General features: G+C 42.2%; 1 protein-coding gene across 1 annotated transcript; it reads left to right on the top strand.

Annotated features, from left to right (window-relative positions):
- The first annotated feature begins 353 nt into the window (after nt 1–353).
- On the top strand, nt 354–14,012 carry LOC121584769 (cationic amino acid transporter 4). The gene is made up of 5 exons (XM_041900871.2): nt 354–448; nt 2,803–3,859; nt 4,056–4,774; nt 8,938–9,046; nt 13,185–14,012. The coding sequence occupies exons 2-5, from the start codon at nt 2,878–2,880 to the stop codon at nt 13,400–13,402; spliced, it is 2,028 nt and encodes a 675-aa protein (XP_041756805.2). The 5' UTR covers nt 354–448; nt 2,803–2,877; the 3' UTR covers nt 13,403–14,012.
- The last annotated feature ends 3,357 nt before the right edge of the window (nt 14,013–17,369 follow it).

A 17,369-nucleotide genomic window follows, 5' to 3' on the forward strand; every position in this document is an offset into this window, starting at 1 on the left:
AAAATACCGCCTGAAATTTCAGCCTGTTTTGGTGGGATGGAGTTTTGGCCTGCTTGGTGACAGCAGGCTTCCCCTCCCCACTCAGACCACTCCCAGACAGTCCTAGCAAACTTCTTGCTTGAGAAATTGCTATTTGCTAAGAAGCTATTTTTGTTTCTTTTTGACCATTTTGATTGAAAACAATCACAGTGAGGTACTTAATTGTTACCCAGAAATGATTTGAAATTAAGATTGTTAAAAACGGCTGCATTGGACCTTTAAACGCTGGCCTTCCGCATGATCTTGTCTGATGGCTGATCCCATCATCATCAGATGAACAATAAACTCGTACTGTGCCTTTAAGAATCGAGAGCTCAGCTCTTTATCCTCTCGTTCTACACTTTCCTTCCTGTCTGTCGTTGCGGGTTTCAAAGGATATCAACCGGGCCTGAGATATTCAGCATTCAAGGTAAACAAATACATTTATTTGTTACCATATTATAACGTTTTTTAAATCAAATATATTAGACTATATATACAGAATAGCAGTAATGGTTGAGTTTCTCCCCTGGCTTTTGCCATAATCTATCTATTCCAACACCTTGTTCGTGCCATAATAAAAAAATATATATAAAACGCAGACAAGTACAATTTCATAGAATAATCAGCAATTGCTATCGCTTTATTGAAATAGCTTATAGTTTGTCATTAATAACATTTGCATGAGTTTCCATTTTGTTATAAATTATTAATGTGGTTGGCTTTTGTAAAAACGACGCACATAAAGCGATTCATTCTCGCCATGAATCCAATTATTACACGAATCACAGTTATTATCGAGGACGGATGTATGGGTCGCTTCACTCTGTGTTGGTGTTTATTTTATTAGGGAATAAAAGCTTTACGTAATTTATTTCTAGCATTGAGGGCGGCAGAACTCGCCATATGCCTGCTGCGCACAGTAATCGGAAACGGTACATCAGAAAGAGTTGGATACCGGGCTGGTCCCATTCTATCACATAAAGCGTAGCCTTTGATTATTGATTTTGGATCCGCAGCGTTTAACCTACCCAAACAGTTGTGTGTATGGTTAGGCTACTTTTATTTGCTGCGATATCGGACACTTCGTAGGATGAAAGCTGAATATAGCCTTACATAGGCTACAATAGGCCTATTACCTTCAATATTGGACTGCAAGTGAATAGAAGACATGTCAAACAGTCAGAGCAGATCAAACAGATCTCTTTATCATGGGCAGTTATTAATCAGTAATAGACAAAATGATATATTTTAACACATTTATTAAATTGCATCATTTATAGATATGCCTATTTATAGATTTTACATTACTCAGATAGTCCTAACTGAAATGTATCAAGCTATCCTAATAAGTCAAGTTGAAGAATAATAGTCTTCTATTCTAAAAAATAAAAAAGCAATAGTTTCCACCTTTGATGAGGGCAGAGGTGAAATGCAGCATGCTCAGAAATAGGATATCAGGCAGCAGTGGTGAGGGGATGGAGTCACTCAGATAAAGGTTAGATGGAGCCCTCATTAGGATGAGTTGCTTTTGTCTACCTGCTCTGAAGTCACAGGCTTTGTCCCTGTATGATGGTATGTATTAGGGTTGCATGATATTGGAAATAACTGACATTGCGATATTTAGTTTTTCTGATATATATTGCGATATGAAAAAATACAGGATGTCTTCACCAGATGACTTGAAAAGCTCTATTTGAGAATAATTAATTATTCTAGAATGATCGGGGTGATTTTGTAGGGAACTGCATCTTCATGGAAAATAACAATTAAAAAATATAACTGAATATGACTTTTTACCTTTTGACTTATTTTGGGTAGTTTAATTTATTATATTAATTAATACACTGTTTAATTCACCATGGTTCTATTGTATTCATGTAATACTCTTCTATCAATTCAGGCTAAAGTCAATGATCTAACATGTTATGATATTAATAATGCATGTTGCTTACCCTACAATAAAGGGGCTCATTTGTGAATGAAGAGGTGTGGTGTCTATAAGGGATCCAGGAGATTACAGGAGGCTGTATCTCAGTACTCCAACCAGGTTAAAACAGAGCATTCTCTACGGAGGAAGTTTCATTATCACAATAGGGAATTAATGTGAATGACAAAATCAAATCAAAAAGTCATTTAACATTTTATTACATTACAAATGACTCTCATCTAGGCCCCAATCAGCTACAGCTTCTCTCATCCCTGTTGCGATGTTCTCACTTGTATGATCCTCTGGGGAAAATGCAGTTTGCAAACAGCGACTTTTCAGGTGGAAGTCCTCATTAATAAAGTGTATGGTCAGACTTATGTAGGGCTCTGTTGTCCGGCTGGACCACAAGTCCGTTGTTGCTGTATAATATTCCACTTGTGACAGCTCTGTTTCAACTTGTGCCTTGCATTTCTCGTACAACTCTGGGATGGCAATCTTTTTGCAACCAAATTCTCAATTTCGGTCTTTTTCGCCTGTTCCTCGCTCATCATTTCGTCACGCGCAAGCAGAGGCTGCATGTCAACCACGTGCAGCAACGAACTCCGTGTTTAAAATAATAATAATAATAATAAACTGTGTATCCAATAACCCATAAATCGGAGTAAATTACGTTATATTAGACAGATATAATGCTAGTTTAACATTTAAAATATATATATATTGTAGACTGATATATGTTTACCTTACTAAATCGCATGTTCTGAGATGTGACTATTGCGGATGCATACATCGCAATGTCAATGCTGAAACAATATATCGTGCAGCCCTAGTATGTATATAATTTTGTCTCTCAGGTCAGTTGATCAGGAGGAGAATGGATCCAGTTTGAGCATCTTCACTGATAAGATCTTGACTGGGATCCTGTAACCATGGCGACCTGCGGGCGTGGCTGCATCCCAGCAGTGCGTTTCTGCCAAAGGCTGAACCGACTGAAGACCCTGGATGATGACTTGATGGTGACGTCAATGAAGCGCTGCCTGACCATGGTGGACCTGGCCCTGCTGGGTGTTGGGGGCATGGTGGGCTCTGGCCTCTACGTCCTGACTGGCACTGTGGCCAAGGACACCGCCGGACCTGCCGTGGTCCTCTCCTTCCTCATAGCAGGCATTGCCTCCCTGATGGCCGCCCTCTGCTATGCAGAGTTCGGAGCTCGCGTGCCCAGAACGGGCTCAGCCTACATGTTCACTTATGTTTCTTGTGGAGAGATCTGGGCCTTTCTCATTGGCTGGAACGTAGTGTTGGAGTACATGATTGGTGGGGCCGCGGTGGCGCGGGCGTGGAGTGGTTACCTGGACTCCATGTTTAACCACACTATCCAGAACTACACAGAGAACTACATAATGAAGTGGAATGTTCCCTATATCGCCCACTACCCTGACCTGCTGGCCGCCGCAATTCTAGTGGTTGCCACCATCTTCATAACCTTCGGGGTGCGAGTCTCCTCTTGGCTCAACCACATCTTCTCCGCCGTTAGTCTGGTTGTCATACTCTTCATCTTGGTGTTTGGCTTCATGCTGGCCGACCCAGTCAACTGGAGCCAGAAAGAAGGAGGTTTTGCACCGTTCGGTGTGTCTGGGGTGATGGCGGGCACAGCCACCTGCTTTTACGCATTTGTTGGCTTCGATGTGATTGCAGCCTCCAGTGAGGAGGCAAAGAACCCCCAGCGAGCCATTCCCATGGCCACAGCCATCTCCTTGTGCATGGCAGCCACAGCCTACATCCTGGTCTCCACTGTCCTCACTCTCATGGTGCCCTGGCACTCCCTCGACCCCAACTCAGCCCTGTCTGATGCATTCTTCCGCCGAGGCTACAGCTGGGCTGGCTACATCGTGGCAGTAGGGTCCATCTGTGGTAAGTGTCTCTTGAAAGACTTAGCCACTGTAACCACACCAATGTATCATGTCATTGAGTTTCTTTGGGTTAGTTGATGATATCATTGATTGAAGGGCAAATGTGTATGACTTTTATTTATCTTGACTTCATACAGTAGCTCTCTGTTTTGATTGCATTGATAATCATGTGACTCTCTGTCCATCCCCTCTTCCAGCCATGAACACAGTGCTCCTCAGCAACCTCTTCTCCCTCCCTCGGATTGTTTACGCTATGGCGGAGGATGGCCTCTTCTTCTCCTTCTTCGCCAAGGTCAACCCTGTCACCAAGGTCCCTGTGAATGCCATCTTGGTGTTTGGCCTCCTCATGGCCGTCATGGCCCTCATCTTTGACCTGGAGGCCCTGGTCCAGTTCCTGTCCATCGGCACCCTCCTGGCCTACACCTTTGTGGCAGCCAGTGTCATTGTGTTGCGCTTCCAGCCTGAGAAGGAGAAGACCAGTTCCAAGGCTAACTCCACTACCTCCCCCAACCCCAACTCCAACCCAGAGCTCTCGCCCGAAGCCTCAGAGTCCCAGATCATAGCTCAGGATAGCGGGGAGCTGAAGGAGTACGAGTCCTTCTCAGACAAGTTACAGCTGGTGGAGATGCAGAAGACCAGGGAACGCAGCGCCCCAGGGGTGTTGAAGGCCCGCTGGGAGCCCTACCTGGGCAGGGTGCTGGGGGACTTTGAGCCGGGGGAGGTGGTGGCCTTCTCTGTGCTGGCGGTGATGGTGAGCTCGGTGTCCCTCTGTGCCGTGTTTGTGTTTGGGAGTAACCAGCTGCAGCTGCCTACGTGGAGCTTCGCCCTGCTAATAGTGGTGTTTGGCTCAACCTTCCTCATCAGCCTGGTCATTATATATGCCCATGAACCTCATATCAACACCAAAACCTTCCAGGTGAGCCAAACAGATTCTCAGTTTTGCATGTTATGTCTGCTGTGTAAATGCAAAGCAGTTTACTTTTACTTTATTGAATATGCCTACACATAAAGTTAGGGAAGCAGAACTAAACCCTCACCTTATAATTATTAGTTGTATAATTTTGTCTGCCTGCAGAGTTTCAAGCAGAACACCATAGTCCCCTGTAGCTCAGTTGGTAGAGCATGGCGCTTGCAACGCCAGGGTTGTGGGTTCGTTTCCCACGGGGGGCCAGTATGAAAATGTATGCACTCACTAACTGTAAGTCGCTCTGGATAAGAGTGTCTGCTAAATGACTTAAATGTAAAATAGTCCCTATGCCCAAGAACGCCAAGGTAACTTGTCTAAATGATTATCGCCCCGTAGCACTCATATCTGTAGCCATGAAATGCTTTGAAAGGCTGGTCATGGCTCACATCAACACCATCATCCCAGACACCCTGGACCCACTCCAATTTGCATACCGCCCCAACAGATCCACAGATGATGCAATCTCTATTATACTCCACACTGCCCATTCCCACCTGGACAAGAGGAACACCTATGAGAGAATGCTGTTTATTCACTACAGCTCAGTGTTTAACACCAGAGTGCCCTCCAAGCTCATCACTAAGCTAAGGACGCTGGGACTGAACACCTCCCTCTGCAACTGGATCCTGGACTTCCTGACGGGCCACCCCCCAGGTGGTGAGGGTAGGGAACAACACATCCGCCACGCTGACAATCAACACGGGTGCGTGCTTAATCCCTGTTCACCAAGACTGCGTGGCCCGCACAACTCCAACACAATCATTAAGTTTGCCGACGACATGACCTGGTAGGCCTGATCACCGACAACAATGAGACAGCCTATAGAGAGGTCAGAGACAACAACCTCTCCCTCAACGTCAGCAAGACAAAGGAGCTGATCATGACCTACAGGAAATGGAGGGCCGAGCAAGTCCCCCATTCACATCGATAGGGCTGTAGTGGAGCGGGTCGAGAGCTTCAAGTTCCTCACATCACTAAGGATCTATCATGTTCCACACACACCAACACAGTCGTCAAGAGGGCACGACAATACCTCTTCCCCCTTAGGAGGCTGAAAAGATTTGGCATGGGCCCTCAGATCCTCAAAAGTTATACAGCTGCACCATTGAGAGCATCTTGACTGGCTGCGTCACCGCTTGGTATGGCAACTGCTTGGCATCCAACCGCAAGGCGCTACAGAGGGTAGTGCGTATGGCCCAGTACATCACTGGGGCCGAGCTCCATTCCGTCCAGGACCTCAAAACCAGGCGGTGTCAGAGGAAGGGCCTAAAAATTGTCAAAGACTCCAGCCACCCAAGCCATAGACTGTTCTCTCTGCTACCGCACGGCAAGTAGTACTGATGCACCAAGTCTGGAACCAACAGGACCATGAAAACCTTCTACCCCCAAGCCATAAGACTGCTAAATAGTTAGTCCGGGTAGATATTTGGTTAACTATTTTTTGTTAACAAACTATAGTTTTGGCAAGTCGGTTAGGACATCTACTTTGTGCATGACACAAGTAATTTTTCCAACAATTGTTTACAGACAGATTATTTCACTTATAATTCACTGTATCACAATTCCAGTGGGTCAGAGGTTTACATACACTAAGTTGACTGTGCCTTTAAACAGCTTGGAAAATTCCAGAAAATGATGTCATGGCTTTAGAAGCTTCTGATAGGCTAATTGACATCATTTGAGTCAATTGGAGGTGTACCTGTGGATGTATTTCAAGGCCTACCTTCAAACTCAGGCTCTTTGCTTGACATCATGGGAAAATCCAAAGAAATCAGCCAAGACCTCAGAAAAATAAATGGTAGACCTCCACAAGTCTGGTTCATCACTTCGGAGCAATTTCCAAATGCCTGAAGGTACCACGTTCATCTGTACAAACAATAGTACACAAGTATAAACACCATGGGACCACGCAGCCGTCATACCGCTCAGGAAGGAGACACATTCTGTCTCCTACAGATGTAACGTACTTTGGTGTGAAAAGTGCAAATCAATCCCAGAACAACAGCAAAGGACCTTGTGAAAATGCTGGAGGAAACAGGTACAAAAGTATCTATATCCACAGTAAAACTAGTCCTATATCGACATAACCTGAAAGGCCGCTCAGCAAGGAAGAAGACTCTGCTCCAAAACCGCCATAAAAAAGCCAGACTATGGTTTGCAACTGCACATGGGGACAAAGATCGTACTTTTTGGAGAAATGTCCTCTGGTCTGATAAAACAAAAATAGAACTGTTTGGCCATAATGACCATCGTTATGTTTGGAGGAAAAAGGGGGTTGCTTGCAAGCCGAAGAACACCATCCCAACCGCGAAGCACGGGGGTGGCAGCATCATGCTGTGGGGGTGCTTTGCTGCAGGAGGGTCTGGTGCACTTCACAAAATAGATGGCATCATGAGGAAGGAAAATTATGTGAATATATTGAAGCAAAGTCTAAAGACATCATTCAGGAAGTTAAATCTTGGTCGCAAATGGGTCTTCCAAATGGACATTGACCCCAAGCATACTTCCAAAGTTGTGGCAAAATGGCTTAAGGACAACAAAGTCAAGGTATTGGAGTGGCCATCACAAAGCCCTGACCTCAATTCTATAGAACATTTGTGGGCAGAACTGAAAAAGCGTGCGCGAGCAAGGAGGCCTACAAACCTGACTCAGTTATACCAGCTCTGCCAGGGGGAATGGGCCAAAACTCACCCAACTTATTGTGGGAAGCTTGTGGAAGGCTACCCGAAACATTTGACCCAAGTTAAACAATTTAAAGGCAATGCTACCAAATACTAATTGAGTGTATGTAAACTTCTGACCCACTGGGAATGTGATGAAAGAAATAAAAGCTGAAATAAATCATTCACTCTACTATTATTCTGACATTTCACAATCTTAAAATAAAGTGGTGATCCTAACTGACCTAAGACAGGGAATTTTTACTAGGATTAAATGTCAGGAATTGTGAAAAACTGAGTTTAAATATATTTGGCTAAGGTGTATGTAGACTTCAACTGTACATATCTACCTCAATTACCTCGTATCCCTGTACATCGACTCAGTACTGGTACGATGTAGCTCAGTTGGTAGAGCATGGCGTTTGCAACGCCAGGGTTGTGGGTTCGATAAAATAATGTATGTGCTAACTGTAAGTCGCTCTGGATAAGAGCGTCTGCTAAATGACTAAAATGTAATGTAAATGTGGTACCCTGTGCACACTGAGTATAGAAAACATTCAGAGCACCTCCTCTTTCCATGACATAGACTGACCAGGTGAATCCAGGTGAAAGCTATGATCCCTTATTGATGTCACTTTTTAAACCCACTTAATTCAGTTTAGATGAAGTGGAGGAGACAGGCTAAATAAGGATTTTTAAGCCTTGAGACAATTGAGGATTGTGTATGTGTGCCATTAAGAGGGTGAATGGGCAAGACAAAAAATGTAAGTGCCTTTAAACGGGGTATGGTAGTACCAGGCGCACCAGTTTGTGTCAAAAACTGCACTTCACTGTTAGTTTACAATTGAAGTTTATGAAGCATGTGACAAATAACATTTTATTTGAGGAAATAGCCTGTTATATTTCCCTAAGTCCTTATGTAGTTATGATAAACTAAGAATACTCTGTGTGTTTTATGATTCTCACAGCCTTTTTTGTAGCTGTCTCTCCACCTTTAGATATGATACATTCTACTCAGTCTTACTAGAGCCCAGTAGACAGGAACTCAGGGAGAAACATTTAATGTGACATTATCAGCCAGCTCTGAAGCTGAGTCACAGCAGACACTCACTCTCTGCTGTGTGGTCGATCTGCTCCGCATACAAAATAAAAGCTGTTTCTGTGACTCATATCTGAGAAGCAGATGTTTCTGTGAGCTCAAGCAGGACCCAGGTTACCTCTGGCACCAACCTAATATAACATATTGTCATTAAGACCTGATCATTCTGCTGAATTATATTAAGTGCTCCTTTTGGGACTTTTAATATTTTAGTCAAGACTTGTAGTCTTTTAGGCTCTCCAGCTTCCTTTTTGTCAATGACAAACACTTATTGAATTGAGGAAGGCTATGATTATTTCACACATTTTAATACATGTCAGAATGATGGTTGTTTGCTGTTGTCCTTTTTCTAGGTACCCTTGGTCCCATTCATCCCTGGTGCAAGCATCCTCATGAATGTGTTCCTAATGCTGAAGCTCAGCCCTATGACCTGGATCCGCTTTACCGTGTGGGTGGCTGCAGGTAAGATTACTTCCGCTGATGGCACAAATGTGTGTTGTGTGAGGACCATGTGCTATGTAGCACAGACACACCCTGAAAACCAAACATCATGTCAGACAGAACTGGAACTGTTGCATTCAGTGGTTGAAATACTGTGCCTCTTAACCTACGTGGATCGACAAATAGTATGGATACTTAGTACTGGTTGATCATAGACAACAGGACATGAAACAGGGTTTTATTAAATTATTAGTACATAGTACATGTTTGTATTAAAACATATGCAGGTTACTTTTTGCATTTACAGAGAGTAAACCCACCAAGTAAATCAAGGCCTGACTGGACAGTGAGTGAGTTAACCCTTTCCTAGCCAGCGCCTGCTGCAGTTAGAGGATGTTAATTGGCTGTAGAGTTCGCTGTCAGCAAAGAGGATCAGCAAGGAAACATGATTAGCTGTATGAGCTCAGAGGTCTTCTGGACCATGTAAACCCTTTAAACACATCTGTCTGCAGGGTTAGGGAGTAATGGATTACATGTAATTATATGTAATCCGTTACCAATTGTAATCCGTATGTTACTAAGTAAAATATTGTAATCAGATTAGATACTTTTGAAGAACTAGATTACTTCTAGGACTACTTTTAAATTCAGAAAGGATGTTTGCACAAAAATTATTTGACATCTTTCTGTTTTCTCAATGACATTGAAATAGAATTGAAAAAAGGCTCCTGTTTAAATTTGTTCAACCTGAGCGAGTCAGACGACAAATCAGAGACCACTATGAAGACACCAAATGCGTTTGATGGTTCGCGGGAAAAGAGCAGGAATAACCTGTTTTAAACTACAGGCCAAGCTACAGTATGTCTTCCAATGGTGCGACTGCTGTCGTCATCCAAAGATGATCCAATTTCAATAAACGCTTGGAGGTAAGGACGACAGCAGTGGTAGTAGTTTACTGGCGATACTGTTATCACTTATTATTGATATCTAGGCTACATAGCGCATTGATGTGAATCACACTGCTGCTCTCTCATTTATTTGTGGCTTACATATTGTGGTTGTTGTGGATGGCTGTTCACAAATGTATATGCTGTGTATTTTAACCCAATAAGGGTTGAATTGAAGAAGTTTAAACTGCTTATCAATCATTGTTTTTGCGATCAGGAGTGTATTTATTACGGAAACCATTTACTGTTTAAGAACCAAATGGAAGCAAACAGAGCAAAACAAGAGTTTCTATTGGACAAATAGGTCCCTCCCCGTTTTGTTCCGTTTGCTTCCGTTTAAGAAACGTTTTGTAACAGAATCGGAGTAATGAATACGCCCCAGTGGACAGCCAGGGAAAAATGCACTCTTGCAACAGCTGCAGTGCGGATTCCAGCCTATGGAATAAAAGTTTGAGTTCATCCCTTCTAAACTCCCTTGTGGTATTGTGCTCCATACTGTCAAAAACTAGTTTATTTTAAGAAGACCACTAGTGGCGCTTTTATTTTCTTCATGGAAAATTACCATCTAGTTTTTCACATGCAAATAGCACTTTCGGTAGTGCTCAAAGCACGATATTCCGAGGGCAGCATTTTTTTTTGCAGCTCGAAGCAATGAGCCCAATCAGTCCTCCGTGACAACAAAATAAAAAACAACAGATTAGGCTAATTCGTCCTTAGTTTTTGGGTTATGCTCAGATAAAACCATCTGGCTAATCTATATTTCCATATTAATCTATATTTCCATATTTTCAAGTCCTATTCTTGAAGATCAAGGGGTATTACATTAATTGGAATGACTGGAAATCTGGCAGACCATGTTTTTTTTAAATGTAAAGATCGTATTATTATCTGTAGTAGAAAGCAATGGGTAAGAAGAAGCCTACATAACCAACCCATAAAGTAAAATGCAACATCCATTTATGGCCAGCTATGTAAACTCTAACATTGATTTATCCTGCAATAGATGTCATTCATTTTTGTCTTCTTCTAATGCATCTTAAGCAGGTTTACATTTGTTGGGATGAGTCTTGTCCTTGAGGCAAAACTGAGCAATTTCCTCTAGATGGGCCAGCTGCATTGTAAAAATCAATGAAAACAATAATGTGCTTTTTGGTCTTAATTTAAGGTTAGGGTTAGGCATTAGGGTTAGCAGTATGGTTAAGGTTATGTTTAAAATCAGATTTTATGACTTTGTGGCTGTGCCAGCTACTAACATGTGCCTCTTAAGGGGAAAGTAATCTAAAAGTAACTGAAAGTAATCTGATTACGTTACTGAGTTTGGGAAATCCGAATGTTAATTGCAATTTTGTTCAGGTAGGCCTAACTAATAACTGTAACGGATAACATTTAGAAAGTAACCTACCAAACCCTGCCTGTCTGCCTACAGAGGCTTCACAGGGAATATTGGTTAAGCCATGTCTAAGTAATCAATTCCTAGCACCATATTCCTGCTATAGCTGTGTCTTCTGAATGGAAATGCGCATACAGGATGACAGTATAACAATAACATGTTTGTGTGATTCTGATTACAGTGGGGGAAAAAAGTATTTAGTCAGCCACCAATTGTGCAAGTTCTCCCACTTAAAAAGATGAGAGAGGCCTGTAATTTTCATCATAGGTACACGTCAACTATGACAGACAAATTGAGATTTTTTTTTCTCCAGAAAATACATTGTAGGATTTTTTATGAATTTATTTGCAAATTATGGTGGAAAATAAGTATTTGGTCAATAACAAAAGTTTCTCAATACTTTGTTATATACCCTTTGTTGGCAATGACACAGGTCAAACGTTTTCTGTAAGTCTTCACAAGGTTTTCACACACTGTTGCTGGTATTTTGGCCCATTCCTCCATGCAGATCTCCTCTAGAGCAGTGATGTTTTGGGGCTGTCGCTGGGCAACACGGACTTTCAACTCCCTCCAAAGATTTTCTATGGGGTTGATATCTGGAGACTGGCTAGGCCACTCCAGGACCTTGAAATGCTTCTTACGAAGCCACTCCTTCGTTGCCGGGCGGTGTGTTTGGGATCATTGTCATGCTGAAAGACCCAGCCACGTTTCATCTTCAATGCCCTTGCTGATGGAAGGAGGTTTTCACTCAAAATCTCACGATACATGGCCCCATTCATTCTTTCCTTTACACGGATCAGTCGTCCTGGTCCCTTTGCAGAAAAACAGCCCCAAAGCATGATGTTTCCACCCCCATGCTTCACAGTAGGTATGGTGTTCTTTGGATGCAACTCAGCATTCTTTGTCCTCCAAACACGACGAGTTGAGTTTTTACCAAAAAGTTCTATTTTGGTTTCATCTGACCATATGACATTCTCCCAATCCTCTTCTGGATCATCCAAATGCACTCTAGCAAACTTCAGACGGGCCTGGACATGTACTGGCTTAAGCAGGGGACACTGCAGGATTTGAGTCCCTGGCGGCGTAGTGCGTTACTGATGGTAGGCTTTGTTACTTTGGTCCCAGCTCTCTGCAGGTCATTCACTAGGTCCCCCCGTGTGGTTCTGGGATTTTTGCTCACCGTTCTTGTGATCATTTTGACCCCCACGGGGTGAGATCTTGCGTGGAGCCCCAGATCGAGGGAGATTATCAGTGGTCTTGTAAGTCTTCCATTTCCTAATAATTGCTCCCACAGTTGATTTCTTCAAACCAAGCTGCTTACCTATTGCAGATTCAGTCTTCCCAGCCTGGTGCAGGTCTACAATTTTGTTTCTGGTGTCCTTTGACAGCTCTTTGGTCTTGGCCATAGTGGAGTTTGGAGTGGGACTGTTTGAGGTTGTGGACAGGTGTCTTTTATACTGATAACAAGTTCAAACAGGTGCCATTAATACAGGTAACGAGTGGAGGACAGAGGAGCCTCTTAAAGAAGAAGTTACAGGTCTGTGAGAGCCAGAAATCTTGCTTGTTTGTAGGTGACCAAATACTTATTTTCCACCATAATTTGCAAATAAATTCATTAAAAATCATACAATGTGATTTTCTGGATTTTTTCTCTCTCAATTTGTCTGTCATAGTTGACGTGTACCTATGATGAAAATTACAGGCCTCTCTCATCTTTTTAAGTGGGAGAACTTGCACAATTGGTGGCTGACTAAATACTTTTTTCCCCCACTGTATGTAAGCATGTGTTTTGGTCCTAACAGTATGTGTTGCACCTCTCTAGGTCTACTGGTGTATTTTGGCTATGGGATCTGGCACAGTAAGGAGGGCCTGAGGGAGCTGCAGCCCAAGGATATGGCTGCCAGGTACGTGGTGCTCCCAAGTGGCAGCCTGGTAGAGACAGTCCAGTCAGTGCAGCCGAACGGACATGGAGACGCCAGCGCCCTCCACACCACCCCCTCCCCCGCCCCGTCTGCTGAAGAGCAGCAGGCAAAGAGATGATGTGTAGGAACTAGGAAGGGAGCCATTTTTATTTCAGTGGGCCATTATCATCTATCTGCTCCTGCTCATACATTACCTCACTCTCTTCTCCTCTGACTCCTCTCTCGTGACTGGCCTCATACAGTCAGTGTGTACTGCCACAAGGCTCTGTTTTTCTGCATTAATAAGCACACATCACACGATGGGACTCTCATTATGAAACATATTTATTTTAACATAATTTATCTGTTAATATGGGAACATAGTAATAAAGCTATCTAGCATTGTTTAGGATATTGCTATTGGTTTTAATCACTGTATTTATTTAAATGGTAGATAAACCAGCACAGGTGTTATTTCTTTGTTGGCATTGCTCTCAACTCCTCAATTGATCCCCTTTTTAACGTCTATCTGTCACTCACAATTGAATGTGTTTGGAAGTAGAAAGGTGCTTTTGATCATAGCATACATTGAGTCATGATGTATTAACAGTTAATTTGCTGCATGTTTGTTTTGCAAGCACTGGAATGAGTGGACCTTTGTTTACACACACCCATGTACAAACACATATTCACATTTGCATTCTCTCTCTCTCTCTCTCTCTCTCTCTCTCTCTCTCTCTCTCTCTCTCTCTCTCTCTCTCTCTCTCTCTCTCTCTCTCTCTCTCTCTCTCTCTCTCTCTCTCTCTCTCTCTCTCTCTCTCTCTCTCTCTCTCTCTCTCTCTCTCTCTCTCTCTCTCTCTCTCTCTCTCACACACACAAAAGCATTATTCTCGCCTGAGGAGAGTCTAGGTTCTGTCAGTGGATCAGGTGGATCCACTTACAACCCCTGGTGGCTGCTCAGCCAAACGCAAATCATTTACATACATTTTCTGTTTTAATGATTATTTAGGACTTGATCTGTTTCATGTAGTTTCTGAGTTCTATTTTGGGATGTTTTTGTATCTCGTTTCATATCCTAATGACCCGACTCCACTTGTTAATGCTCTCTGTCTCCATCACATGAGATTGCAGTCTCAATCAACTTAATCTCTACTGAGAATGGGTTTTTCCCATGCACAATAACTAGACAGCGGCCCATTCCCCTTCTGTGTGCTAGCATGAGATTAGATTATACAACCATCTGATAAAAAAGCACCTGGATTATTCTAGCTATTGTTTTGTTCTCATTTCTCCTCATACACAATAATAATAATAATATGCCATTTAGCAGACGCTTTTATCCAAAGCGACTTACAGTCATGCGTGCATACATTTTTGTGTATGGGTGGTCCCGGGGATCGAACCCACTACCTTGGCGTTACAAGCGCCGTGCTCTACCAGCTGAGCTACAGAGGACCACAAGAGGGATAACGCGAGACAAGAGTTATAAACATATGTTTTAATATATGCTTTTTGTAAAGCAAGCACAAACCCAGTGCATGATGTACCTGAACAGGGTATTTGGTGGTGCTGCTGCTTAGACGCATATTAACAAACAGGGATTGGGTGTTTTGTCAGACTATGCCAGCCATAGGACATCCCTTGTCCTCATGAGGCCTCTGTAATCCGACAGATTTGCAGCAGTCCCTGCGGCTGCCCAATAGCTTGACCTAGATTACACACATGCACAGATCACTCACACTCACAGTGCTGGATTACACTGACTGCCTCAAAGAGGGATTGCACTCTCACCCCCAGTTACTCACTACCCTGTCTGAATGCACAGTGTCTGAGAGGGCAGTAAGATGTGATGACAATGTAACAATGTCTCAACATGATAATCATAACATTCCCATTGCTAAAGTTTTCAGTCATGTCCTGAGAACTGATTATTTTGTTACCTATAAGGTGTAGATTTGCCTGTTTGTCACGTTTGGAGATTGCGGTAAAACATCTACCATTTATCTGTGTTATAATAATGTAACAACAACATTGCCTTGATGTTATTAGCGTTTTCTATATATCACAGTCCTTAGAATGATGAAGAATAAGCATGATTCCCCCACTACCAGCTACCAACCTCACAAGTGTATGTAGCTCACCTAAGTGTTGTACTCAAAAACATGTTTGTTTTGTCTCTTATTTATCACTATTTATTAGTTATTGTAAACATACATATTTTAAACATACATTTGTTTATGTAAATATATGACTCAAGCAACCAATGGCCTTAAAGATGTTTTCATGAATACAGAATGATTCCCAAAGCTTACATGAAATCTAAACAACTTTAGTTGTTCAGGTAGCGTTTCTCTTCTATCCAAGTCGTTTTCCCTATTATAATCTCAGTATTTATTCATAGGATATTATATCGTAAATTACTATACTATTACTATATTCCATTCAATTGATTTCAACAACAGATACAGCCTTTGAAATAATTAAATGTTGGTGGATGTGGGGATAACAAAATATTTAATAGATTTTTGTACAACTTTGCACATTGTTTAAGATTTTAACTGCAAACTACTGTATGTGTCTCTCTACCAGTGTGTCTCTGTTTTTCCTGCGTGGGCAAGTGACAGGTGTTGACACTATGGTGCTTTTGGCAAGCTGAACATTTCCTCACCTCTATCAAATCAAAATTGTATTGGTCACATACACATATTTGTTGAGATACGGTCTCTGTCTTTTGTGTTCCAGTAAGCACAGTGCGCTATGAGGTCTGACTACCTATGTACTCTGTACTTGCACATTTAAAATGTAAGTATTTTTTGTTGTATAAAGTCTAAAAGAAGCTCTGTTATTTCGTGACAAATAAATGTTTTGAAGCAGCATTCTGAATATTGTTATTATTACAGGGTTTCTTGACCATACTATTAACATAACTAAATTGATTATACAATATCCATTTAGCTTTTAGAGATAAGTACTGTGTGTCTGCCATATTGCTTCTTTATACTCCATGCAACAATTAACAATTAGGCTAAATCAGTCTGTCAAGCAAGAGACAAGCATACCATAGGCAATACATTAAAGACGCACTCCAGCTATTTATTTTACTTTTTCTGTTGAAAACTTATATTCCCAGTATTAATACAATAAAGTACACACATTTAAGCGTAAAAAAAATTGTGTTTTTCTAGACACAATTGTGAAATTCAAGGAGTTGGCAATGGAAGGAGTTGGTCTGATGGGTGCTCTCTAATGTCATCGGCCTCCCCCCTTGCTTGCGGGAACAATAGAGGAGCAATAGAGCACAATAGAGGCCACTTGTGCCATGTCATGAGTTTATAAACCTTGAGGCTTCTTGGGTATGGTGAACTGACGTCATCAGAGTGCGCTGCTGAACACTGTCTGCTGGAAACACTCGGTTTGTTATTTTAACTAAAACATAACCAATCTTTGTTAAACATAAATACCGAACGTGTTTTTGCATTGATTCTGCATCGCAGTTAGCTTTTACCAGCTAGGACCACTATCTCTTGTCCCGGAATCTCGCTAAACTGATAGGTTGAAGCCTGCTTAACAGAGACGCTAAGCTGCTAGCTATCAAGCTAACGAAGTTGGTACCTGATGAGTTTTGCAATGGAGCCCACTTTGTCTGGAGAACTACAGTGAGGGAAAAAAAGTATTTGATCCCCTGCTGATTTTGTACGTTTGCCCACTGACAAAGACTTGATCAGTCTATAATTTTAATGGTAGATTTATTTGAACAGTGAGAGACAGAATAACAACAACAAAATCCAGAAAAACGCATGTCAAAAATGTTATAAATTGATTTGCATTTTAATGAGGGAAATAAGTATGCAAAACATGACTCAGTACTTGGAGGCAAAACCCTTGTTGGCAATCACAGAGGTCAGACGTTTCTTGTAGTTGGCCACCAGGTTTGCACACATCTCAGGAGGGATTTTGTTCCACTCCTCTTTGCAGATCTTCTCCAAGTCATTAAGGTTTCAAGGCTGACGTTTGGCAACTTGAACGTTCAGCTCCCTCCACAGATTTTCTATGGGATTAAGGTCTGGAGACTGGCTAGGCCACTCCAGGACCTTAATGTGCTTCTT

The sequence above is a fragment of the Coregonus clupeaformis genome, chromosome 16, assembly GCF_020615455.1.
Source record: "Coregonus clupeaformis isolate EN_2021a chromosome 16, ASM2061545v1, whole genome shotgun sequence".
Taxonomy (NCBI): Eukaryota; Metazoa; Chordata; class Actinopteri; order Salmoniformes; family Salmonidae; genus Coregonus; species Coregonus clupeaformis.